We start from the raw sequence: 26,259 nt of genomic DNA, 5'->3' as shown, positions 1-26,259 counted from the left end.
AACTTTTCCTCTTTTTTTTCGTTTCTTTTCTCTTTTTTTTTTCAAATTTACTTTTTTTTTCAACTTTCCTATTTTTTTTTCATTTTTTATTAATTTTTTTTCCAAAATTATTTTTGTTGATTTTACCTTTTAAATATTGACTTGGTTAAAATTTTTGCTTTCTAATTTTTTTCTTTAAAATACTATGGAGTGCTGCGATGTTTTTCCACATATTTTTTCTATTTTATTTTTTATTTTTCAAAATTATATTTGTCAATTTTTTTTTAATATTGAGCTGATTAAGAGTTTAGTTTTGTAATTTTTTTCTTTAAAACATTGTTGATTTTTACAATGTTTCTCTGCATGATTTTTTTTTATTTTCTCTGAAATTATCTTTTTTTATTTTATTTTTTAATATGGATCTAGTTAAAAATTACAGTTATAATATGTGAGGAAAGCACTGTAAATTTTCTCGAAAATTACTGTTTATTGCTACAGTTTTTTTTTCTCACATGGTTTTTTCCTGTTTTTGTTATGTTTTTCCCTAAAATTATCTTTGTCAATTTTATTTTTTAAATATTAAACTGGTTAAGAATTGCAATTACAAGTTTTTCCTCACAAAACACTATGGATTAATACAATTTTTCCTCATATGGTTTTTTTTCCAGTTTCTTTTGTGTTTTCTTTTTTTGCAATATTTTTTTTCAAAATTATCTTCATCCATTTTATTTTTTTTAATATTGAGTTGGTAATAATTTAACTTTGTAATAAAACTTAATCATGTGGAGAAAGCATTGTAGCTTTGCTCATAAAACATTATAGATTGCTACAGTGTCTCTCCGCATGGTTTTTTTTGTTATAATTTTTTTCAAATTATCCTTTTTAAATTTTTTTTTTTAATATTGAGTTGTTTGTGAATTACAATTATAAGTCATTACAAATAAGGCTAAATCATGTGGGGAAGCACTGTAGCTTTCATCACAAAACACTGTGAATTGCTACAGTGTTTCCAACATGATATTTTTCTTTTTTTTTGGTGTTTGTTTTGTTTTTTTTTTTTCTAAAATTGTCTCTGTCGATTTTTTTTTTTAATATTGAGCTGATTAAGAATTTAGCTTTATATTTTTTTCTTTAAAACACTATGAATTGTTGTAGTGTTTTCCCATGTGATTTTTTTATTATTTTTTCCAAAATTATCTTTGTCGATTTTTTTTTAATATTGAGTTGGTTAAAAATTATAATTACAATAAAGCTAAATCATATGAGGAAAGCATTGTAGTTTTTCTCATAAAACACTATGGATTGCTATAATATTTCTCTAAATGGTTTTTTATTTTATTTTATTGGGAAAAGCGCTATAATTTTCCTTACAGAACATTGTCAATTGCTGTAATATTTTTTCTCATGGGTTTTTTTCCTTCCAAAATTATCTTTATTGGTTTTTTTTTTTAATATTAAGTTGATAGAGAATTTAGTTTTGTAATTTTTTTTTCTTTTTATTAACTAAAAAGCTAAATCATGTAGTGAAAGCACTGTATCTTTCCTCACAACACATTATAGATATCTACAAATCATTTTGTTCAGTCTCTGAGTTTTTGATCACCAACACAACTTTTTTTCCCATCATGAAATATTTGCTCTATCATATCTTTAATTTCTATTACTTATCTAGTATTGGTTCACAGTTATAACACTATCAAGTGTATTTGTTTTATAAGCCCGCGGCAGCGCGCGGGTATGTCATCTCGTAAATGACTAGACAATGTAAAATGTAAACGGTTGTTCGCGCACCAAAATTTATGATGCAAATTATAATTTTTTAAAACTCGGTAAGCATGTTTAATTTTGATTAAATTATAAGATACTAAGGATAATTTCCCCTTTCAAATTATACCATAACATTTTTTTTTATAATAATAGCAAATGATTTCTCCATACAACCCTTAACATGTTTTTTTTATATTTAATTTTATTTGATCACTTACTTGGAAAATATTTGTTTTTTGTGATGTGTAATTAAATAAAAGATGGATTCAAAAATAAATATTATTAGATCCAGATAAGTTTATAATTCAGGTCACAAGCTTAATGGGTTGACTAGATTAGCTCATTTCTATCCAAAACATCGTCATCTCAATATTTTTTTTAAAAAAATAAAATGAATCGACACCATCTTAAAAAAATATATTTTTTAAAGTCAAACCACGACTTCAAATTTTTTAATTAAAACTCATATAGATAAATTATTTAAAAATATATTTGAAATATTATTTAATAAAGTATAGTTCAACCTTTTGTTTTATTAGGTTTATAACATATTTATATAATATTAACAATTGCTATTTTTGTACAGCCTGGTATGTTTTTTTTCTTGTATTTTATTCATTCACTCTTCTTTACGTGTCTATTTTTGGTATTGTATAATTAAATAACATGTTTGATTAAAAAAAAAGTTTTTGAACTTAACCGAGTTTGTGACCCATATGACAGGTTTATATCAACATGGGTCAATAAAATAATTGTTACTTGGATTTAAAAAAAAAAAAAATGAGTTTCAAACTGAATGATAAAGTAAGAGTTAGACCCACTAGGCCAGGCATGTCACATTAAACCAAGTTCAACATGTTTTAATTTTAAACTAGGTTCATACAAAAGCCCATACAGTAAGGAAGTTTATATATATAAAAAAGAAGGAACTATATTAGAAAATTATTTTTTTCCTTTGAATTTGAATTTGAATTTGAATTTTTACTTTTTTAAAGAAGCTTAAATAACATAACATGACACAAGGACATGTTTCTTTATCTACATTTACCCCTCATCTTCCCAATTTAGTTTTTTATTATTAACATAATTTTTTTTTTTTGTATTTACAAGATCATTAACCGATACTATATTATAGGTCAAATCAATTCTTTTTAAGTAAAAACAAATTTTCAGGTGTCACTTGACTTTTTTCTAGTAAAAAAAAATGAAATTTTATATGAGTTGATTCAATATAACTCGATTGACTTGGCAGGCTTAAAGACAGCCCGGACGATCATTGAAAACTTAGTTTGACTAAAAAATAAAAATAAGATGACATCTTTTTTTTAAAAAAAATATTAAGATAATAACATATTAGGTCAGCATGGTTTCACTTAGGTGAACCAACTAAATCCGCAACCTATGGCATTGGACTATGATAACCTCATATAAAGTAAATCATAACAAATTACAGTTCTAATTTCTTAATCAAACCAGTGTTTAATAGTGAAATTGAAAAAATAAGAATTATAAAAAAAGATTAAAAAAATAACCGAGTCAATCGAGTTAGCTTGCCAAACTCATAAGGGTCATAAGACTAAGATAATCTTATAAAAAGTAAATAAAAAAAATCAAGAAGCTTAAACTCAATCAACTTAGTTTTGAAGAATGGAATTGAAAAGAAAAAAAAACAGAAAAAATACATCGAGTGAACATGGGTTAACCCGCTAAATCCATTACATAAGTCACGAGACTAGGATGGTCTCGTATAAATTAAACCGAGAAGGAAACTCGAGTCAGCCCAACATAACTTGTAAAACTTATGACTCGGGTCATTAGACTGTGATAACCTAGTAGAAAACATATTAAAATAAATCATGAAGTTTAATTTTTAATCAACTTATTGTTAAATTATAAAATTTTAAAAAATCAATTTTAAAAAAATACACAATAAAATAACCCGAGTCAACCCATAAAATCCATTATTCAGGTCATGAGATTAGAATAACTTCATGGAAAGTAAACTGAAACAATTATAAAGCATAATTCCTAATAAACTTAATGTTGAAGATTGAAATTAAAAAAAAAAAACTTGAGTCAACTAGGTAAACCCACTAAAAATATAGTATAGGTCATGAAACTAAAATAACTACATGCAAAACAAAACACAACAAATTGTAAAGGTTGATCTTCAGTAAACTAGATGTTAAATGATAAAATTAAAATATATATATATATATATATATATAGTTTTTTTTAAAAAAAAGTTAAAAAAATACTACAAGGAATGATGTTTCATGAAGTGGTGCAAAGCGAAAGCATCGCCTCTTTTAGTTTGAAAAACGAAATAAATTATGAAACATAATCTCTAATAAATTAAATGTTAAATGATAAAATAAAAAATATATTTTTTTAAAAACATTATTGCAAATGAATAGTATTTTACGAGGCGGTGCAAAGTGAAAACACCACATCTTTTAGTATTTCCACTAGCTATGCAACCATCACTTTGCCACGGTTAGATAATTTTTTTTGGCAACAAAAGAAAGAATTCAACATAAATGATGAAATTGAAACAAGTAATTTAAAAAAAACACAAAGAAATGACGTGAGTTAACCTTTAAAACCTAAGATAACTATATAAAAAGTAAATCCAAACAAATAATGGAGTTTAATTCCCAATCAATCAAATGTTAAAGTTGAAAAAAAAATTAATTAAAAAATGACACAAATAAAAGATCCAAATCAATATGAGTTAACTTGCCAAACTCATTATCCTAGTTATAAGATCAGAGCAATATCATAGAAAGTCAATAAAAGAATGACCCAAGTCAACCCGATTTAACCCGTGACATTCGCAACCCTAGTCATGATATTAAAATAACCTCATAGAAAGTTAACCGGGACAAATAATTAAGCTCAACCCCTACAAACCCACTGCAAAAGAATGAATTTGGAATAAATTCAATCTAAATAAATGATACAATAAAATGACTCGAGTCTAACTGGTTAACTTGAAAAATCCATGACGAGCCATGATACCGAAATAACCTTTTAGAAAGTAAACTTAAACAAATCACAAAACTTGGTTCTCAGTTAACTCGATATTAAAAGATGAAATTAAAAAAAAAACTCGAATCAACTAAGTTAACCCACCAAATATATGATACAAATCATAATATTAAGATAATCACGTTAAAAAAAAAACATAACAAGTCATGAAATTTAATTTTTAATAAATTAAATATTTTTTTAATATAAAATAAAAAATTATTACAATAAATAATATCTTGCGAGTAGATACATATAAAAAAACACGGATTCAATTAGTTTTTTTTTAATGATTAATGTTAATTTTAGAGTGTGTTTGGAAACGCGGTTGAAACCGCGTTTCCACAAAGTTCAATTTTTTTATTAAAATTTAATATAGTTTGTATTTTTTGGATCATTTTAATATGTTGATGTTAAAAATAATTTTTAAAAAATAAAAAAATATTATTGGCATATATTTCGACATAAAAAGTTATTTAAAAACCAACCATTATCACACTACTAAACATACTACAAGTCAAATTTTCAGTTTGTATTTAATTTTTTTCTAAAATCCTAACGGCGTCAGGAAATATTTTTATATTAAAATTAAGTTTTGATCCGAATCCGCCAAGTAAGCACCGTAATTAGTTACTCTGTATGTGTTATAAATTAGTAGATTTCACCAACCGAAAGGTCTTTTTCCTTTGTTACCATAACCTCCTCCGCTTGCCCCAATTGAATATTAAAATATTTTTCTTATTTAGTAGCCACTAAAAATCGAAGATATATAAAAACAAACGTTTCACAAAAACACTCTCTCTCAAATCATTCAATCTTCCTCTCTGTCGATTCTCTCTATCAAAAGCAAACAACCAAACCTCTCCTGAATCAAAACGACCAAACAGCAGGACGCAAAACGACAGCAATAATATGGTCGAAACCAGACGCAGCTCCTCCTCCGCCAAACGCTCCCTTCCCCCCTCTTCTCCCCCCCCTCCCTCTTCCAAAAGATGCAAAGTACTCCCTCTCTTCATCTACATATTAGATTTTTTTTCGCTGTGATACGTTTTGATTTTTTGATTTTTTTTATAGGCTGCTGTGGCTGCTGCTGCATTAGAGGTGTCATCATCGACAAGCGATACACCGCCCCCGGTGCTTCCCTTAGAAAGTACAAGTCCGGAAAAGGAATCCGGGTCACCACCTGAATTAGATCCGCCCGAGGAGGAGAAATCCGCTGATGTCCAAGCTGAGGACTTGATGTCTCTAGGTGCGATCTTCTTTCTATTCTATTTTTGCTGTTGAAAAAAAAAAGTTCTTTTTCTGATTTTATATGAGATTACAGCTGGAGAGAAATCCAAGGCTGCGGTACTGCTGAATAAGTCAAAGAAACGAGTACCAAAATCAGTAAAATCTTGTGCCAAAGCTGCATGGGGCCAATTGTTGTCGCAATGTTCACAGGTGAGTCGATGGTGTGCTTGATTGATTATGAAAAGATGATGAATTTTAGTTTAGTCCGGGATGCTGTACTGCCATATTCCATGTTTGTTAATTGGAGTTTTGTTTTCACAATTCTGGGCTATTAGCTCCCCACTGGGTCTGCATGTTGCCAATATTTGTTGAGTTCATCCGCCTTGGTTTTATACACAGCTATGTTATTCCATGATCTTAAAGATCTTTATCATTTGTATTGTTATTCGACTTTTTCTGCACTTAGTATTATGTTTATGGTTCATGTCTAGAGAGCTTATCAGGAGGAAGGTTGTTTTAGACATGAGATGGTATCACTCTACGAGTTTCTTCCTGCATTGTTGACACAAATTCAGACTTCTTGCCTGGCAATTATTTTTTTGCTGAAACCTTTCAGACCATTATTGCCAGGCGACTCACTAATAAACCTTTGTTTTAGCATGTTTTAAGCCTTTGGATTTTTGAGGGTAGTAATTGTGAATCTAGTCGAGATGATCAAGAGTTCTTTAAATCATTGTGAAATTAAAAACAAAAAAATCTTTCTTTATGTGAGTTAGGGCTTCTTTCGCGGTTGCATGCATTTTGTGCGGGCTATGAGTGTGCGTATTGATGAAGACTTCTTTATATCACTATGAAATTAAGAACAAAAAAACTTTCTTTATGTGAGTTAGTGGCTTCTTTCACGGTTGCATGCATTTTACAAGTTCGTGTATAGATCTAGACATATATCATTAATGTCACATTTTAAGTTACCTGGGATTGTGTCTCACAGGGTATTTAAGTGCTCTACATAAAGGTCTAGTTCATTTCTAGATATGTGGTTGCCTGGAAAAAATTGTGGGGAAATTTGATTGGATCTTTTTCTTGTGAGGTTCCAAGTGCTGTCTAGTGAGGGTCTCAAATTGTCTATTTATTGCCAGTTTTTTACTTGGGAAAAATCTTGTAAATTTATTTCAAGAGGGAAGGGAATGGAATTTCAGTGTTTCTTTGCTCATTTCGTTTTGTGGTTCATATCTCTGTTTAATAAGGCTAGTTGTATATTCTTGTTATGTTGAGATCATTTACTTTATCATATCCAGGTCATTCTGTTGCTTTTCAAGTATATAAGCAGCCGTTGAAACAAAAATTCTTGTGATTAATATGTTTTTTTCTTAATTCCCCTATGCAAGGATTGTTGATTTGGTTTTGAAAAATGAATGGAAGTTGGGAAGATTTTATATTAGCCTGTAATTTTATTTTTTTTCGCTTTGTTAATATCATGAATTTTTTTCAATTGGGAAAATGGGGATTATTTATTTTATTTTTTTGAAATTGATGCCTGGTTCTTTTTTTCTTCTTCTTTTTTTCATTCTCTAAGTTATGACAGCAACTGGAAAACTAGTGCTGAATTTTGTTTACCTCTTCTGTCTTAAAGGCAGAATTCTGAAGATTGATCTGGATGTTTTACCATATTTTATGGAATTGAACAAGTGATTGTTTGTGATGGTTTTAACCGTTTATTCATTCCAGAATCCTCACAAGCTGATGAGTAGCACTCTTTTCTCTGTTGGTCAAAGTCGTCAATGCAATTTATGGCTTAATGATCCATCCATCAGTTCTGTTTTATGCAAACTGAAGCACATAGAGGTAGTACTCTTTGCACAATCTAATGCCTGTAATGTTTTTACTTCTTAATTAACAAAAAATAAATGCATCAAAGTAAGACATTGCATCATTTTCCATTATTATGTAATGCAACTCTGTTCTCCTCTTTGGTAATCTGTTTATAATCACCCTGCAGCGTGGAGGTGCATCTGTTGTCTTATTGGAAATCACTGGGGGAAAAGGAGCGGTCCAAGTAAATGGCAAACTTTATCAGAAGAATGAAAGTTTAGTATTAAACGGAGGCGATGAAGTGATTTTCACCACCTCTGGCAAACATGCATATGTATCCTTTTTCTTTGCTTTGCCTTTGGCAAAATAATGTGGCGTTATGAGGGTGTTTGGCATTGAGGTTGAACCTGGTTTTCGTCAAATTTTTTTTTTTTGCTAAAATTGAGTGCGGTTTGTACTTTTTGGATCGTTTTGATGTGCTGATATCAAAAATGATTTTTAAAAAATGAAAAAACATTATTTGCATGCTTTTCGGCATGAAAAGCTATTTGAAAAGCAACCGCTACCACACTCCCAAACACCCTCTATGTATCATCATCATCATCATCATTATTTTCTTGTTTGTATTACTATTTTGTCTGTGTGAAAGCATAGCAGGAAAATTCCTTTTCCTATCTAGATTTTTGTGTGTTTGCATTGTATCATTTGACTAAAATGTCCATTACCTCCTCTAAGGATCACTGAATTCCTTAATGGGAATTCTAGATTTTTCAGCAGCTAACAAGCAATAACGTAGGCACTCCAGGTATGTCTTCCATGAGCATCTTAGAAGCCCAGAGCGCTCCTATAAAAGGGATTCATATTGAGGCAAGGCCTAGAGATCCCTCAGATTATACAGGCGCTTCAATATTGGCTTCTTTGTCACATCTTCTTCCACCTACTGCCAAAACTGGTGAGGAGACACAGCAAAATACAGACTTTTCCATCTTGCCCTCTGGTTGTGAAGCATCTGAAGTTCGTATTCCAGATGTTGAAATGAAGGACGGCACAAGCAATAATGATACTGCTGATGTCTCCCCTGGGGAGAAAGCTGCTGTTCCATCTTCTAACGCTGCCAGTGAAAATGCTAATGTTGATAGCATGGGATCGGGCGCTTGTACGGATGCGGTTATTGGAAGGATTCCAAATTCAACTTATGAATTAAAGCCACTGTTGCGGATGCTTGCAGGTTCATCTTCTGAACTTGATAAAATATTTGATGAGAGGGAAAGGAGAGAAATCATCAAGGATCTTGATCCTCCACCAGTTCTGATGTCCACTAGACGGCAATTGTTCAAGGATAGTTTACAAAAAGGAATTCTAAATCCTGAAGAGATTGAAGTTTCATTTGACAGTTTCCCATATTATCTAAGGTGCATATTCTCATTTTGTTAAGTAGTTGAATAAAATACTTATCTCATTGAATATATTATTCTCAGCTATGAACCAGTTCAGCATGGAAATTATTCATGCTCTGCATGCTTGTGTGTCCCTTACGACTTAAAACACAAGGAGGAAGGACAAAACCGTGTACTAACAAATTTAAAAATGGTTAAATATGACCGTTGCTTGGTGGGATCTAACCTCTTCTCAGATTTATGAAAAGGATGTGCTACTTTAAGAAAATCAAACCTTTTTAGATTATAAAAGGCACTACTAGCACTTGTATCAAATTCACCCTTTCAATTCAACTATACTCTAGTTCACTATTGAACAATGGAATTGGAAAAAGGCAATGAATTGAGTTAAATTCCACAGAAGTCACTAATCTAATCAAGCTCTTCATAACTGATAAACCATTTGTTTTGTTATCTTATTTCTTCTTGTGCTGGACCAAATTGATACTACTTATTGTAATTGATCCCAAGTGTTTTGGAAGTTGGTATTTTTACTGACAATGAGCTCTCTTACAGTGATACAACTAAGAAAGTTTTGATAGGTGCTGCATTCATCCATTTGAAGTGTGGTAACAAAGTTGCAAAGTTTGCTTGCGATCTCCCTACTGTGTCCCCGCGCATGTTACTATCTGGTCCTGCAGGTAGTCCCCCTCGTATTTGTTTTATGATTTATTTTCGTGCCTCATTTTGTATGTTCATCGTTACTGGCTCCTATTCTTGTGAAATTTTGTTGTAGGTTCAGAAATATATCAGGAGACTCTGACAAAGGCACTTGCCAAAGATGTTGGTGCTAGACTACTAATTGTGGATTCACTTCAACTGCCTGGTGTAAGCTCTTTGGATATCTTCAGAATCTATATTTTTGTTCTTTGTATGTGAGCATGCTTTACCATACCTTAAGGCATGCCTCACACAAATTTCCATCCATTTTAGGATATGCTGCTTTTTTGGAGCACCAAGTAAGCATTTTTTATTTGACTAATTTCTTCTCACACTGCGCTCTAATAAATTCAGGGATCAATACCCAAAGAAGCTGATTCTTCTAGAGAAAGTTCAAAATCTGAAAGAGTCTCTGTGTTTGCCAAAAGAGCCGTGCAGGCGGCATTACAATCTAAGAAACCTACTTCTAGTGTTGAGGCCGACATAACTGGTTGCTCCACATTCAGTTCTCATGCTCGGCCAAAGCAGGAAACTTCTACCGCATCATCCAAAAACTACACTTTTAAAACAGGCATATTTGCTTAACAGCAGTTTTTTTGAGATAATTGTCTTTTAGTTCTGGTTTCATAGACTACCTTAAGAGTTAATACCTAAATTGCTAGCTGAGCTTACAGTTTGTTAAATTGCAGGTGACAGAGTGAAGTTTGTGGGCGCCTCTTTAGCATCTGCAATCTCTTCGTTGCAGCCTCCTTTGAAGTATTTTTCTTTCTTTTTTCTTAAAGTGTCTTGTTGGGTTCCTCCCAATTTATTGGCTGTAGCTCTCCCAAGTACACGGGGTTTTAATTTGTCTTGAATTCAAGCTTCTTGGTTATGTCATAAGTGCCATGGGCTGAATTTCAAAATTGCCCAGCTTCCTGGATACCATACTCAACCAGTTGCTTAGTTTTAAGTATTCCTTTCTGTTTTGATTGGAACCTTTTCTCTCTCGATAGGGGACCGACAATTGGTTTACGAGGCAAGGTGGTCCTTGCTTTTGAAGGAAATGACTCCTCTAAAATTGGCGTTAGATTTGATAGATCCATCCCAGAAGGCAATGATCTGGGTGGTCGTTGTGAAGAGGATCATGGTTTCTATTGTACTGGTGCTTTTCTTGAACCATCTAGACTCTTTCACTGATTTATTAGATAATTAGATGGTGGTACTTGCTTGCCACAGTCCATAATCCATTGTCGCTAATGCCTTATTTACTCTGCAGCCAATTCACTTCGTTTGGATATTTCTGGAGGAGAAGATGTTGACAGGCTTGCTATTAATGAGCTCTTTGAGGTCCTTGCTGCTTTCACTGAGTGATGTTGGTTGGTGCTTTCTTCCTTTTCTTGTTCTCATATAAGGCTCTGAGCTGAATGTTCTCATGTTCATAGGTTGCTTTAAATGAAAGTAAAAATGGCCCCCTAATCTTGTTTGTGAAAGACTTAGAAAAGTCAGTGGTGGGAAATCAAGATGCATACTCTTCCTTAAGGAGTAAGCTTGATAGTTTACCAGAGAAAGTTGTTGTAGTTGGCTCCCATACCCAGATTGACAATCGTAAGGAGAAGGTAAGCAGGTTGCAGATATTCTGGTAACTGTATTTTTATCTTTGCTATTTTGACACTGTTTTTTAATACCCTGACAATTTCATACATTTTCTCTGACTTCTTATCTTACAGTCCCATGCTGGTGGTCTTCTATTTACAAAGTTTGGAGGCAACCACACTGCATTACTAGATCTTGCTTTCCCGGTATGCAAAGCACTGCCATAATGATTATGGACGTATTTTTTTCTTTCTACTCCATATTGATCTTCTCAAATTCATGATTGTACGTAGAGTAACTTCTATTTTATATGTTTCTGCATTTTCTGATTGATGGCTGATCTGCCCCCCCCCCCTCCATAGTGCATGTGTGTGTACATTTGTGCATATAGAGATAGAGTCAACCACGTAACCATTCTCTTCTCACGATAGCCGTGTTTGTTTACTCGGATACCTGTTAATTTATACCAACAATTTTGAGATAAAGGCTTTGTTGTCATTTTATGTGATGAGGTATATTTAAACAGATATAGCTTGGGCATATTTAATCATATTATTATCCAGGCTTGTGCTAGGCAAATCTTTATGCTGCAAATTTTACAATTATGCTTCCAATGATTTTATGGGTAAAAATGATGTGAGTTTGAACTATTCTCCTATCGTTTGTTCATTGCCGCCTTTTTTTTGCTTGCTATATGGATTAATACTGTTAGGTGCACATGTGAGTGATAGCTATCCCATATTGAAAGGGAATGAGAAAAGTGAGGTGCTTAAATATAAGATGGACCCATAACCAAATACTTTTGGGTTAAAGTGGTGTCCAAACTTGTGTGTAAGCCTTCACGCTTGCAAGCCCATATAGGCCTAAGTGACTCTCTAATGCAGATCTCCTCAACAATACGAGCACATTCTAGTGTTATGTTTCTTGATAGTTCGATGGTTTTGGCAGTGGGTAGGTTTGTACAAGAAACCTCCCTTTTTGTAGAGATAGGCCTGAACAATTAGGTTATGCCTTGGCTGAGATTTAGGAATTAGATTGGGCTGAAAAGACTTACTTGGTGATGATATGATGGCCGAATCTGCTGATTTCTGGAAGAATTCATTTGAATGCAGAATAAAAGGAGGGTTCCCTATTGGACCTAAATAATGGTAACAAATTTGCCCAGCAAAAATGTATAAACGTTTTCTATTCCAACAATTGGATCTGAACTCCTGGTAAACTCGGTATTTATTATTTGACTTAAAATCATAAAAGACTAATTTAGCTAGTAGCTTTCAACATCATATATTAAATCAAGTCAATAGGTTTAATGATCGGCATTTGTGTCAAAAAATTGATTTCTTTCCTTGAAGTATTCCCAGAAATCGGCATGTGATAAGCTATAAGACATGAAAACTTTAAAATAAGATGTCATACTGGCAAGAAAAGAATTCAATGCCAGTCTCCTACATGTGATGAAACTATAACATGAAACGCCTTCATTCTCTAGTTTGACTATTGTTGTTTGCACACTTATGCTACAAAGCTTGCAGTTATGAAGTAAAAAGCATTTTATCTCAGGAACTTATAGAAACATTTCCAAATATTTTGAAATGAATTCAGATTGGTCCTCTACATATTGCAGAATCCAGCTCCAGGAGGAACCTTATAACGAGGCAAATCCTTGTGTTTCACTAGCCCATTTGAAGACATCTAAATTGAAAGGAACTGATTTTGTTATTCTGTGTGAATTTCTGTTATTTTAGAATCATAATACTTGTGGTTGACATGTAGTAGGATAGGCTGAGGATCATGCAAGTCCATTAATTAACTACTGAGAAATGCTATAGCATTAGGATTATCGACGATTGAGAAACTCTACAACATTAGGATCTTTAACATGAGTTATTTTCCTGTTATCATTTCTCAGCGCATGGATTACTCTCCTTGGTAGCCTGGCTATGGATGCGATTTTTCTTTAATTCTTTTTAGTATAAAATCTGTTATGCATGATTCTCTTGACACCGGATGCATCTTTTCACCTGGTATAAAGCTTAACTACTACCCATGACATAACCAGACCAAGAGTGCAGTGGTGAGGTGATTACAGATTTGATTGCTCGGCACAGCTCTTATATAAACAATCTTGTTTGCTCTTACTTGTACCCATTCTCACTGTAAAACTGTAAAGTTTTTGTACGTTACCTCTTATGTGCAAGTAGAGCTCATTGATTATAATCATACACAATGGATTTTTATCGGACTATGAAGCTATTTGGACTGGATTCATTTTATTACTATCCAGAATTTCAAAAGCTTCTATGCTGGTTGTTTTAGGTCATTTACACTAATTTTACATCACTGAAGAATGATAATGATGCAAGTATTGCCTCTCATTCAGGATAGCTTTGGTAGACTGAGTGATAGGAGCAAAGAAACACCCAAAGCAATGAAGCAGCTCTCACGGCTGTTCCCAAACAAAGTGACAGTACAGTTGCCTCAGGTATTGTTCATGCATTCAGTTCATAATCTAGACAAGCTTTTTTATTCTCCATCCCTTGCATGCCTTAGCCTACATTTTTGAGCATCCTGGCAGGATGAAGCTTTGCTTGTGGACTGGAAACAGCAGCTGGAACGTGATATTGAAACTCTGAAAGTGCAGGCCAACATTGCTAGTGTTCGTTCAGTGAGTGTTATCTCTTCTGTATCCTGACCTGTTACTTCCAGTTTCATCTTGATTTTCCTACTTTCTACATGGCAGCTGCTTGTCTTGAAATGACTTCCTGTAGTGTATGCATGGTAGCCAACCTTTATGCAGTTGAAGTTGCTTATAATGATGAGTAGCATTGCTCTCGCCCATGGCATCAAAACACACAGATGCTTCCATGCTTAAAATCAAACATTGTTCTTGTTTGGTTATCTGATGCTGTTGCAGTTTTACTGCTTTTGATGTGCCCCTGCATATAGTCAAATGATGATTCATTTCATGCTTGTGTGTGGCTTCCAAGCACACAGATTCCTCCTAGCTTAGAAAAATTTTCTAGTTAGGTCCTTACATGCTGCTGTGGACTCTCTGCTTTAGATTTGCCTATGAAGAACCATTTTTTTGCCGAGTTACATATGTTTTCCACATTAGATGTTATTCCAATCCTATCTATATGGATCCGTTTGAAGATTTCAACTTAAGCCTTCGCTTTGTATCTTACATTTCCCCCCTGTTATGTTGTTTTAATGCTTTTGGTTTTCTAAATTTAGAAATTAGAAACTATAATGTTGTTTCTGACTTGTGTTATTTGCTTATTTACATTCCACGTGATGAATGCAGGTTCTTAACCGAGTTGGTTTGTGTTGCCCTGACCTAGAAACCATATGTGTTAAAGATCAGGCCCTTGCGACCGAGAGTAAGAGTTGTTGACTCAAGTCTTGCATTTCTTCTTCTCTATTTTTATTTATTTATTGATATTTACTTTAAACTGCAATATTTCAATGGTGCTATTATTTTACTTCAATAGGTGTGGAGAAAATGGTGGGGTGGGCTTTGAGTCACCACTTCATGCATTGTTCTGAAGCCTCCGTCAAAGATTCCAAACTTCTTATATCTTCTGAAAGGTTATTTTTTTCTCCATATTTTTTTCCATCATTAATTATGAAATGCCACACTTATCGTGTATTAATATTTTCTTTGATGTATATGCTGCAGCGTCATGTATGGATTAAGCATTCTTCAGGGCATACAAAATGAAAGCAAGAGCTTGAAGAATTCACTGAAGGTAAAGTTGATGGCCGCATCTTTTCAGATGATACTTATCTAACATTTGTTTTCATTACATATCAAGTTAACATAAAACATCTTTCAGGATGTGGTCACTGAGAATGAATTTGAGAAGAAACTTCTAGCAGATGTTATTCCTCCTAGTGACATTGGAGTTACCTTTGACGACATTGGAGCCTTAGAAAATGTGAAGGATACCTTGAAGGAATTGGTTATGCTTCCTCTGCAAAGACCTGAATTGTTTTGCAAAGGACAGCTGACTAAGGTTAATTGCAAAATACAGTATTTTTTTCCTGCTATATGTATACGTGTTTCTGTCTTTACAAGATGGTATTCCTTTTACAGCCTTGTAAGGGAATATTGCTTTTTGGGCCTCCTGGTACTGGGAAAACAATGCTTGCAAAGGCTGTTGCAACTGAGGCTGGTGCAAACTTTATAAATATATCTATGTCAAGCATTACTTCGAAGGTACTGATGTGTACATGGTGTGTTATTTGTTATTCTGGGAGCTTTCACTTGAGCATTGCGAGTGTTTACTGAACTGTTTGCATCAATATTTATTGCAGTGGTTTGGAGAAGGCGAAAAGTATGTCAAGGCAGTGTTCTCTTTAGCTAGTAAAATTTCTCCCAGTGTTGTTTTTGTTGATGAGGTTTGTGCATTATATCTCCTGGTCGCTCTCATATTCTGATAGTTGATTTTCAAACCCCTACCCCCTGATTGTCCATGGCCATTGCTGGTAGGCTGATAGATTGGATTCACATTTTTTATCTTCATTTTATCCCGTTTTTGGTTCCTTTTTTACTCCTGTTATGTTCAGCGATGTTAAAAGCTAAATTTCCTAATAGGCGTATAGAATTTCTATTAAATGATACAAAAGCAGTTGCTGGTCATACAACTGAAACATAATAATTAATTTGGAATGATGTTAATGGAATAATTGAATCAACATATATGAACAGTATAGATTTTTTTAAGACATCCTTTTGTTACAAGGCCTGTGACCAGCATTTTTTAAGAAAGATAGTGTTTCTTTTGCCCTTATTAGACTGTTGCCCACCATTTCTCTCTCTTTGTTTAGCAGTCTTCTAAAGTTCCCAACTTCTCAAACATGTCTTTCCAGATATTTAAGGAAATAAGTGTGAACTCGCAACAAAAGGCAATTAACAAAATGCATAAGAGGCTATATTGCATACCATCATTGTCATCATGGTAATTATAGCAACAACAAGAACTGCATTCGAGTCTGTTTGAAATAGATGTTTGCCTCACTTGGCTTATGTTTGTTAGGTGGATAGCATGTTGGGAAGACGTGAAAATCCAGGGGAACATGAGGCTATGCGTAAGATGAAGAATGAGTTCATGGTGAATTGGGATGGTCTGCGTACAAAAGACAAAGAACGAGTGTTGGTACTTGCTGCCACAAACAGGCCCTTTGACCTTGATGAGGCTGTTATTAGGAGGCTTCCCCGGAGGTACTCTATCTAATGTTTATCTTACCCTTTTCTTTAAACTGGCACAGCAGAAACATCATTGACTTTCTTCTACAAATGGTTGGCAGATTAATGGTTAACTTGCCAGATGCACTGAATAGAGAAAAAATTCTGAGGGTTATCTTGGCCAAAGAGGATTTGGCACCTGATGTTGATTTAGAAGCTGTTGCAAATATGACCGATGGTTATTCTGGAAGTGACCTGAAGGTTGTTTTACTCTTTACATAGCATTTGATTTTTCCCTCATCATTCTCCTCTAATCCTCTCGCTCTCTCTCTCTTCAGAATCTATGTGTTACTGCTGCTCATTGTCCTATACGAGAAATATTAGAGAAGGAAAAGAAGGTTTGTTGGACATTGCTACTAGTTTAATGCAAATTATATTTTTGTTTTGTATTATAGAAGATGTCTAATTGAAACCCTATATCTGGTTCTTTAAGTGCAATGTGGGTGTATAGATTCTGACTATTGTTACTGGTTGTGGATATGTATTCCATGAAATGTTTCTTGCCTAGAAGTCATTTTAGTTCACATTGTTGTAATACAAGTTTTGCTCATAATTACTTGCCTGCTTCTTCCTGTTAAGCTGTTAGTGAGCCGGGAAGAGTACATTCTTGGAACTCAAGGAGCGGCTACCAGTTATGAAAGTGCCATGTGGTTTATGTTTGTAGATACATTCTTGGAACTTTAGCGTGGCTGCTCTAAATATGACATGGAAGTACCAGGTCCTAGTATGTAATGTGAAGACTCTTCACATTGCCAGTAACATTTTAGTTAACCATCTACTGCATTTAGGGTTTTCTTTGAAATTCAAATATAGTCGATTGTTGACTTATAAACTCAAGATGTCCTGATTCAACTTTTGGACCTATTTTAATCATTTTTATTTGGTTGTGCTGCTTCTTTTAGACAAATTTTGGGAGGAAACTTGGTGTGACAAAATTCTAAAGTACTGGCTTGCTTGCCTTTTTAAATCCTATACGTGGTGATTTGACTTTCGCACATGATTTTGTTCACTTATTGGCTAAGCATTGACTTTTGGGGGGCACAAATTTCAGGAAAGAACTCTGGCATTGGCTGAGAATAGTCCTTTACCCATATTGTACAGCAGTGCTGACATCCGCCCTCTCAAGATGGAGGATTTTAGATATGCACATGAACAGGTATGATAATTTAGAACTTATACATTAATTGTTTGGGGTGTGGACTGAGTAGGATAATATACTCATTTCAATGTAGCTTGTTAATTTCACAACTTGGCTCGGATATGTTCTCTTGGACGTCTGGTCTAGTTTCTCAGTGTGGACAATAGTTTGTCAAGTCTTTGCTTGGTTGGGAGGTTTTTCTTTTGAGGTTGCATTTAGATCGATGTCAAGGGGTGAGTGAAACATTAAATGAGGTTTGGTAGATGTGTAAAAATTGCATGATGGTGTGGCCCAATAAATGTTAAATTAAAATTTGAATAAATGACTAAAAATTCCTAGTAAAAATGTGTCAGCCATAGTAACGCCCCATAGCTTTGAGGAAGAGAGAGCATAATGGGTTATAACACTTAACCCCTTTTGGATAATTTTGTTAATTTACATTCTGATGTTTTAGTATGTTTGAACACCAGTCAGTCCCTGTACTTCTAAAATCCCCACATTGTAAATGAGCATGTCTAATATTCCGCTGCTTGGTCATAATTATTCATGGAGGGCGGAGAAAGTCATGAACTTCACGTCATATTTGATACTTTTATTGCAGGTGTGCGCAAGTGTGTCATCAGAGTCCACAAACATGAACGAACTTCTCCAATGGAATGATCTTTATGGAGAAGGTGGATCTAGAAAGAAGAAATCGCTCAGCTATTTCATGTAGAGATCCTATCTTTATGTATAGGCATTTCTTGTTTAATTTGTTCTTGAGTCGCCTGATTCACCCAAAAGGTGGGGGACCTGTAGTTTTTGGAAATTCCGTTGCAGGGTCCCCCTCCCTGTACCATAGAGTAGGTTTTAATTTATTCACCGCGTTTAGGACTTCTACCAATATTTATTTGCAGGTAACTTGGCCACAGCTGCTTTTTTTCTCTTTTCTTAATTCAATTTTCCCCATCTTGTTAGCATGTAAATACTAGTTTTGATCAATGAATAAAGCAGTTTTTACCTTATTCGCCTCTCATGTATCTTAATATTAATTTCGTGATATATCTAAATTTAATCGATCAGGTTCATGGCTTGCGATGTTTGGCGTTTCCCTCTTTCAATCACCTAGCGACTTTTGAGATCATTTCAATCTCTATAACAAGTCCAGAGAGGCTTAAAAATACCTCATGCCTAGAACACCAAACACGCAGAGGAGGTTTAAGTTTAAAAACCTTTTGAAGGAGGAGAGATGTTAATGTCAGGGAGACCTTTCCTTAGAAAAGGAAAATGGAAAATGCTAATCTGTATTCATTTTAAAGAAAAGAGAGTTATCCGAAGGCAAGAGAAATTAGGTCATGTTACTAGTTCTCACACATCATCATGAGATTTCCCTCTAGGCAACATCCTGCATATCAAGTAAGGTAACGATTGTATTAAAATTATTTTTTTATTTTTAAAAAGTTATTTTTATATCAATTCATCAAAATAATTTAAAAGTATCAAAGGCTACAAAGTAAACACACGAGAAGGCGGTCAGTGAAAACCAAACAACGGCAAACCTGTTACAATTATTTTTCCTCAGTGTACTGGAGGCGAAGTACAAAAATAGGAGCAGCCTTGGAGGGCTTGAAAAAGGAATGCTAATACAGCATAAAATATAGCGTTCCCTCCGAATAATTATTCTATATGAACAAACCACTGCACCGTTACACCTTAATGGATATCGTCCAAAGAAGATCGGAACTGGACTGCACCGTTATTTTTTCTCCCCGGACTAAGTTTGACGTACTTACCACATCACCAAACCTCATCTCCGTGTTATCTGCAAAAAAAACAAAAAAAAAACTGTAAACCAAACCCCTGCGGAAGACAACGCTATAGCTGAAAAAGAGGATGGAAGAAAATTATGAGACAATAACTATCACTACAAGTTTATTCGATGAGTATAGGAAGTTAAAGACGAAAAGAATCACACCAAAACAAAACCAACTCGAAGCAAAAACAATTATAATCTAATCAGATAATAAAAGAATAAATAATAACAATTAATGGACCAATTTAAATTAAAAAAAAAACCACAAGAACCTGTTAAAAAAAAAAAGAACGGTCACTATAGCATAAAAGAAAGATTACATCTAATCAAATAAAAAACTTGAAAAAACTACATATTTCTGCTTATTAGCTCAGCAAATGAGAGCAATCACCAGAATAATTTCAAAGCAATATACTTACTGAGATCCCATTGAAGCCCTGTTGTTGTGGTGCTCCCAGATGGCATCCCTATGGGAATGAGTCCGCAATGCGGACCCTCGACAGAAGATTGAATATAAATCTCATGAAGGTGAGTACTTGGAAGTAAGTAGATTAGGCAATCATCTGATAGAAGAATTAGTCGCATGGTTGAGAAACGATACAGCACGTTCATGTTTCCAGCCTCATGGTCAAATCGTCCACCAAGTGCTCCAGCTACAAGAATGCAGAGCTGCAAATTAAAGCAAAAGCTAAAAACCTGTCATATTGCCAATCTGAGTAGGGAACAGTCACAACTTTGGTGGTGCAGTTTAATTAATACTAACAAGTTCTTAAGCAAAAACTAGCCGGGATTGTTATGAAGAACAGGGAGATCATGATTCTTGTAATTTATTTTGCAACTCTAGGAAGTTCAGAAATTTTGAACTTTGTACTTTTAAAGAAACGAAATGACTTACAGTGTAGCATATGGAAACAGGCAAAGACTGGAATCATATAAAGTCGGAAATTATTGTGTTAGTTTTACAAGGAGTGAGAGTTAAGCTGCACTAAAAACTTAGTGTCTCAAACATATGCTATCGTAAAATCTTCACACATGCACGCTTTAGGCAGGCACTGCACTCACCAAATCACAGGGACTCAAAAAGTAAATCAACCAAAATTCTTTATACAAGTGTCCAGGTAGATGGTACATGCACGAGATGAGGAGGCACCTTGGAAAAGGAAGATTTGGATATGAATAAGTTTATCTTACATTCGATTTATCCGAGTTTGGAGTGAGGTCCCGTATGTAGGCTACACACTTATGTAGATCTGTGGTGTCCTGATCATGGGATTCATCAACTACCCTGGTTCCCTGCATTTTGGAAGCAAACAAAAGTATCTGAACAAGGTTTGACTGAACACACTCAGGGGAAAAAATCATGTAAAAGCATGGCCCAGAAAACAATTGAGAAGATTAAGAAAGAGCTTCAATCATAAGGTGCAACTCCTAGCACGATAAGCTGGCAAGGCATGAAACGATGATACTTCGGAAGAATAAAAGGAAAACATCCTGATGATACTACTGTGATATAAGTGGGGCAAAGAGACTGAATTACCAGGTTGGTATAGAAGTCCAGTACTTCTGTCCGAACTGAGTCCATGTCTCCTTTGATTATGTCCGGCTTGTACCTGGTTAAAGCTACTAGTCGGAATTACTGAAGATGACAAGCAGTGATTTGAGAACCACGGTGTCAAGAACCACCACACATAATTCATGCCTCTAAAGTATGATATGTCTAACTAATATTCCAAATCATCTAAAACTCTACAGTGTTCACTCTTGTCTGCTCTGACAGCAGCCTTCATGAACTGCCTTGCTGGGGAAAGAGTAACGATGATATGCTCAGTAGATGTCAATCAGAAAAGCACAAAGGTTGTTTGGAAACAACTATAAAAGTTTTAGTAACTTTTAAGAATTCTAAATTGCCTAACATGTTTGGACACCGTGACAAACCTAATCCAATATAGAACTTTGAGTTAGGTCTCAACAGTCCCTCAAACATTTTAAGAGGCAGATCATTGCGCACGAATACGTATTCTTTCCTAGAAAACTTCAAAACAAGCATCAAGATTTTCCAACAAAAATAAATAATTCCGGGTTCGTTCATTTTAGAACAACTCTATCCACACCTGACTTGGCCTTGCTGATCTCATTCAGCCATGGATCCACCATTAGCATAGATCCCGTCAAAAAAGATTTCGTTTTTGTGTCAATCAAAACCAGTTTAAGACCCAATAGTAAATTGAATGAACAGATTTTTATCATGTAAAATCTCAAAAGCAACCTCTCTATGTATATAAAATTAAACAGAGAAAGAGACCTTTGTCGAACATCGAGAGCGTCATCGCTAGGGAACAAAAGAGGCATCTCGTCGAACACCCGATTGGCACCTCCATCAGCACACACCCTCACCTGTGCTGTTCAACACACAAAACACACCCCCAAAAAACAGGAAAAAAATTGTCACGCTCACGCTGGCAAGCAAAGAAAGAAAGATAAAGCCACAAGGGAAACCGAACCGTGGTTCCAGAGAAGCGGGGTGAATCTGGGGAGGGGTCGGTTAAGGACGACAAGTGCGTAGGTTACAGAAGAGCTGTGGTGGTTACTGGGAAGAAGGAACGTGGAAGAATGGGTCATCACTTCCATTTTCTGCTTATTTAATTAAATTAAACTGAAAATAAAAGCGGAGACGTCTTTCTATTTTTCTATACAGATGTTCTTTTTATGCTCAAAAAATCATACAGAATCGAATATTTGAGGTGCGGTGGTGGCGGCGGCGGCGGCACTGATTTCAACTTAATTTTGCAACTTGCAATCACCTCTTGGCAACATATTCTTACCCACCTGGCAGCAAACTATTTAGGAATTCTACTTTTACCTCGAGGTTTTTCCACAGATTCTCTCCAAACTGCATAAAATATCCCCACAAAAAAAAAAATCAGTGGAACTGGTGATTAGAGACTTTTTACAAAAAAAAAAAATTCAAATTACTACTTTTTTGCTGTTATGATTGTGAAAGAGTTGACTAATAAACAATGGGAGCGAAAGCTGTGCTTGCCACTTTGCATCCCTGCCCATTCCCACAATAATTCCTCTTTACGGCGTGAGACATGGAGAGGCAAGTGTAGTCAAAGTGTTGCCGTTTGAGAATATGAAACTTTTTAGTTATAAAGTGCTGACCCCGTTAAGATTAGTATCAAGTCATTGACCGTTCATGAAAAAAATAATTGAAGCGTGTGTTCGTATGATAATTTTATATAAAAAACTTTACTTATATAACATTATTCTTATTCTTATTTTTTATTAAAAATTCCAATAATCTTTTATACGATTTTTTCTCTGGATTTTGGGAGTCTTCTAAGGTTTTTTTTTAGCTGTTGTTAACTTGTTATTGGCGAGAGCATTTTTCTTTTATTTTTCAATTTTTTTTTAATCCTATATACAATTTTTAGTTTATGGACCGATTACTTTCTTTCCTTACTTTATAATCTATAATCAATTAGACGACTAAAATGTAAAGTTTTAGTTTTTGCACTTTAAAGTTAAGCTCAAATAAATTATGATTAATCATTGGGTTTAGAATTAGATAAACTTGTCTTACTTATTTTAATGGGACAAAAATTCTTCACTAGAACAATCTAGGACGGGATAAATTTTTTTATATATATATTATTAAAAATGTACCAAATAAGTTCATAAAAAAATATATTGTCTAGTCTATATTTGTTCAGAATACCAAACAACACCTAAATGTCTTTCTGGTTTAATAATGAATAAGGTGTGGATATAATAACAAATATTCCATAAATATTTACTATCATCCCCACTTATAGGTATTACTAGATTGGTGGCTCGCGCGATGCAACGGGTCGTACCAAAAAAATTTCAACATTAAAAAATGTTCAACAAAGAGTTGTGCTTTTAAAAAAATAAGAAAAACTCGATAATCAGGTCAAACCTTTATTAATTTAATAATGTGATAAATAATTAGTTGGCAAGAACAACAAGTAAATTAAAAATATATGATATTGCCTCAAGCAAAAATGGGGAACATGTGAAACCTGTGGTCTAGCACATGAGATTGTGATAATCTTATAGAAGGATAATATCAGCAAAAATCAACAATAAAAAAACACTTGATAAAAAAAAAAAAGATTTAAACTAATCTAGCCCAATCTTTCAAACTCATGACCCAAAAGGTTAACAAAACCCTAATCAATGAAACATTAAATGATGAAATTGAAAAAGAAAATTTCAACAAAAACATAATTAAAAGCAAAACAAATAATAAAAATAAAAATAGTGATCAAATCTGACATAAAATAAAACAAACTAAAATATAGAGGATGTAACTGAAAAAGAAATTTAATTAAGAGAATGATATAAAATACCGAGGGATACAATTGAACAAATTATCCAATCAAGAGAATGGTATAAAATATCAAGAGATGCAATTGAAAATATAATTTAATTAAAAAAATATTTAAAAATTTAAAATTAAAAGTATGAGAACCAAATTTGAAATGTGAAAAAACCAAAAAATGATTAAATTGAAAGAAAGTCTCAATTCTATAGATAGTCTAAAATAAAAGAAATAGCGATGAAAAGAAAAGGGACTAAATTTAAAAGAATAATAAATAAAAAGGTTGTTTTGAAAATATGTAGGTTAGCTTTAGAATTGAGAAAAGAAGGAAAAATGAAGAAAAAAAAGGCCACCAATACAAAACCAACATGTTCTAGCCACACGTGTCGCGCCTATTAATGGAGGTGATGCTCTTAAGATTTAAACTTCATTTTGAAAGTTAGAGTTCGGTTGTCACATGCTGCCACACACAGCAGAACTTACGTGTGTTTGCATCATTTACACATAATTGTATTTTTTAGATTGAATAATATTTTGATTTGTGTAAAAATACTAAAGAATCCATTATCAAACTAGATAACCACAAATAAATGAAAAAAAAAACAAAAAATACCGTATCATCCAAGGCAAAACAATTCTGATTTAAGGATAATGTGTTAATTTTACCATGCAACTGAAACGGAAAAGATAAAAGTGCTCCTGCCATGAAATGTTTTAATTTTTGCCTCCTAGGGCGTAGTAGATAGTAGTGAGTAAAAAAATTAAAAAATTGATTAAATTAAAAAAATTAAATTGTGAAAAAAACCGATTATAATTTTAAAAAAAATTAACTGATTCGATTCAATTTTATAAGTATTAAACTAAAAAAATCAAATAAAAAAAACCGAGTCAAGCTGAAAAAACCAAGTCAAGCTGGTTTGAACCGGTTTTTGTTTCAAAATAACCGAGTCAAAACTAGTCGGTTTGAATAAATTCCGATTCAATCTCAGTTTTTTTTTTATATATATAAAAAATCAGTTTGGTTACTTTGTTTTAATAAAAACCAACTAAACTGAAAATAATTACTCCTGCCAGCAAACAAGCCGTGCAAATAAGGAAAAAAAATAAAATTATAACCTCACTGCCAACTGCCAAGGCCAGTTATGTTATGTATAGAGGGGCAAAATCACCATTTTAGTATTTTCATGCATAATAACATTGGGTTTAGGTATATACTAATAGGTGTATAATGAAAGTATAATGATTTTTAGCTTCTTTTAATTTAGTTTTCATATATATAATTTTTCCATGATTTATTTAAGTTTTCTAAAACTGATGAAGTCACTTAAATTGTAGCGTCATTAAACTTTTTTTTTTTCCTAGCAGGCACATATTATAATGTCACGAAAACGTTACCACACATGGAAACTTGCTAAAACAAATTAAGATTTCACAAATCCTGCTAAAAAAATCACTCTCATTGAGCATGCTTCTGAGATTCCGTAAAAGGAAATTGACTTTAGAGATGGATAATGGGTATACAAAGATTATATTTATTAATACTCATGTTTTATTTATTATTTAAACTATTTATTAGATTTTAGGTATTCATTATATTACTATTATTTATCATTTAATAAAAAAATAAAATAATTAATATATAAGATGTAAAAATACATAAGTAGAGGAGTATTTCATTTAAAAAGAAGTACCTACACGAGCACGGATGGATGAAGCGGAAACAAGAATGTTGATTTAAGTAAGACAAACATCAGTGAGAATGCAATGTACCAAAAACCTAAGGATTTCTTAGCAAGATTCGCCCACATAGTGTGAGTTCGAGTCTTTATATAAATGTATGTTATATTAATATTGAGAATATGAGATGCGTATTATGTAGTATTAAAAAAATTTATGTTTTGTAAATATATTTATATATTATAAATATATATTTTTAAACTATGTTCGAGCTTCTTTTAGATTAGTTTAACAATATTTATATCATATTTATTATTTATCAAGTGAAATAACTATAAAAAAATATTCATTTATCAAGTTGATATTCATCATGTTTGGATTAATGTTTTATTTGTTTTAGTGGTTTGAAAACGTGTATAAATTATTATTATTTTGATATTATTATATTATTTTGATGTTTCAATATAATAAATAAATAAATAATATTATTATTATTTTAATATATTTTTAAATAAAAAATATTTTAAAAAAACAATACTTTACCAAATCCAACCTTTTTCTTTTGGCGGCAAA

General features: G+C 33.2%; 2 protein-coding genes across 3 annotated transcripts; one reads left to right on the top strand and one right to left on the bottom strand.

The window, feature by feature from the left end:
• The first annotated feature begins 5,541 nt into the window (after window positions 1-5,541).
• Window positions 5,542-18,876, top strand: LOC118041443 (uncharacterized). The gene is made up of 27 exons (XM_035048784.2): window positions 5,542-5,775; window positions 5,851-6,025; window positions 6,101-6,216; window positions 7,735-7,851; window positions 8,006-8,152; window positions 8,584-9,230; window positions 9,771-9,895; window positions 9,991-10,082; window positions 10,269-10,485; window positions 10,604-10,670; window positions 10,907-11,055; window positions 11,170-11,240; window positions 11,336-11,509; window positions 11,621-11,692; window positions 13,867-13,968; window positions 14,062-14,151; window positions 14,791-14,866; window positions 14,978-15,074; window positions 15,166-15,235; window positions 15,323-15,502; window positions 15,583-15,705; window positions 15,804-15,887; window positions 16,526-16,710; window positions 16,797-16,935; window positions 17,013-17,072; window positions 17,786-17,890; window positions 18,474-18,876. The coding sequence occupies exons 1-27, from the start codon at window positions 5,689-5,691 to the stop codon at window positions 18,585-18,587; spliced, it is 3,681 nt and encodes a 1,226-aa protein (XP_034904675.1). The 5' UTR covers window positions 5,542-5,688; the 3' UTR covers window positions 18,588-18,876.
• A 512-nt stretch (window positions 18,877-19,388) lies between these two features.
• Window positions 19,389-22,796, bottom strand: LOC118041444 (thiamine pyrophosphokinase 1). 2 transcript variants are annotated; one of them, XM_035048786.2, is made up of 8 exons: window positions 22,641-22,795; window positions 22,389-22,554; window positions 22,166-22,251; window positions 21,967-22,063; window positions 21,202-21,274; window positions 20,856-20,957; window positions 20,084-20,333; window positions 19,389-19,673 (listed from the first exon to the last, which is right to left on the bottom strand). In XM_035048786.2, exons 4-8 carry the CDS (start codon window positions 22,011-22,013, stop codon window positions 19,558-19,560), a joined length of 588 nt encoding a protein of 195 aa, XP_034904677.1. In that variant the 5' UTR covers window positions 22,014-22,063; window positions 22,166-22,251; window positions 22,389-22,554; window positions 22,641-22,795; the 3' UTR covers window positions 19,389-19,557. The 2 variants fall into 2 exon arrangements, with proteins under 2 accessions (XP_034904677.1, XP_034904676.1); XM_035048785.2 differs by having other exon boundaries at window positions 22,166-22,554; window positions 22,641-22,796.
• Between the last annotated feature and the right edge of the window lie 3,463 nt (window positions 22,797-26,259).

The sequence above is a fragment of the Populus alba genome, chromosome 14 (assembly GCF_005239225.2).
Source record: "Populus alba chromosome 14, ASM523922v2, whole genome shotgun sequence".
Classification (NCBI taxonomy): Eukaryota; Viridiplantae; Streptophyta; class Magnoliopsida; order Malpighiales; family Salicaceae; genus Populus; species Populus alba.
The sequence above is the reverse complement of the archived record's forward strand: the minus strand, read 5'-3'. Positions and strand labels throughout refer to the sequence as shown.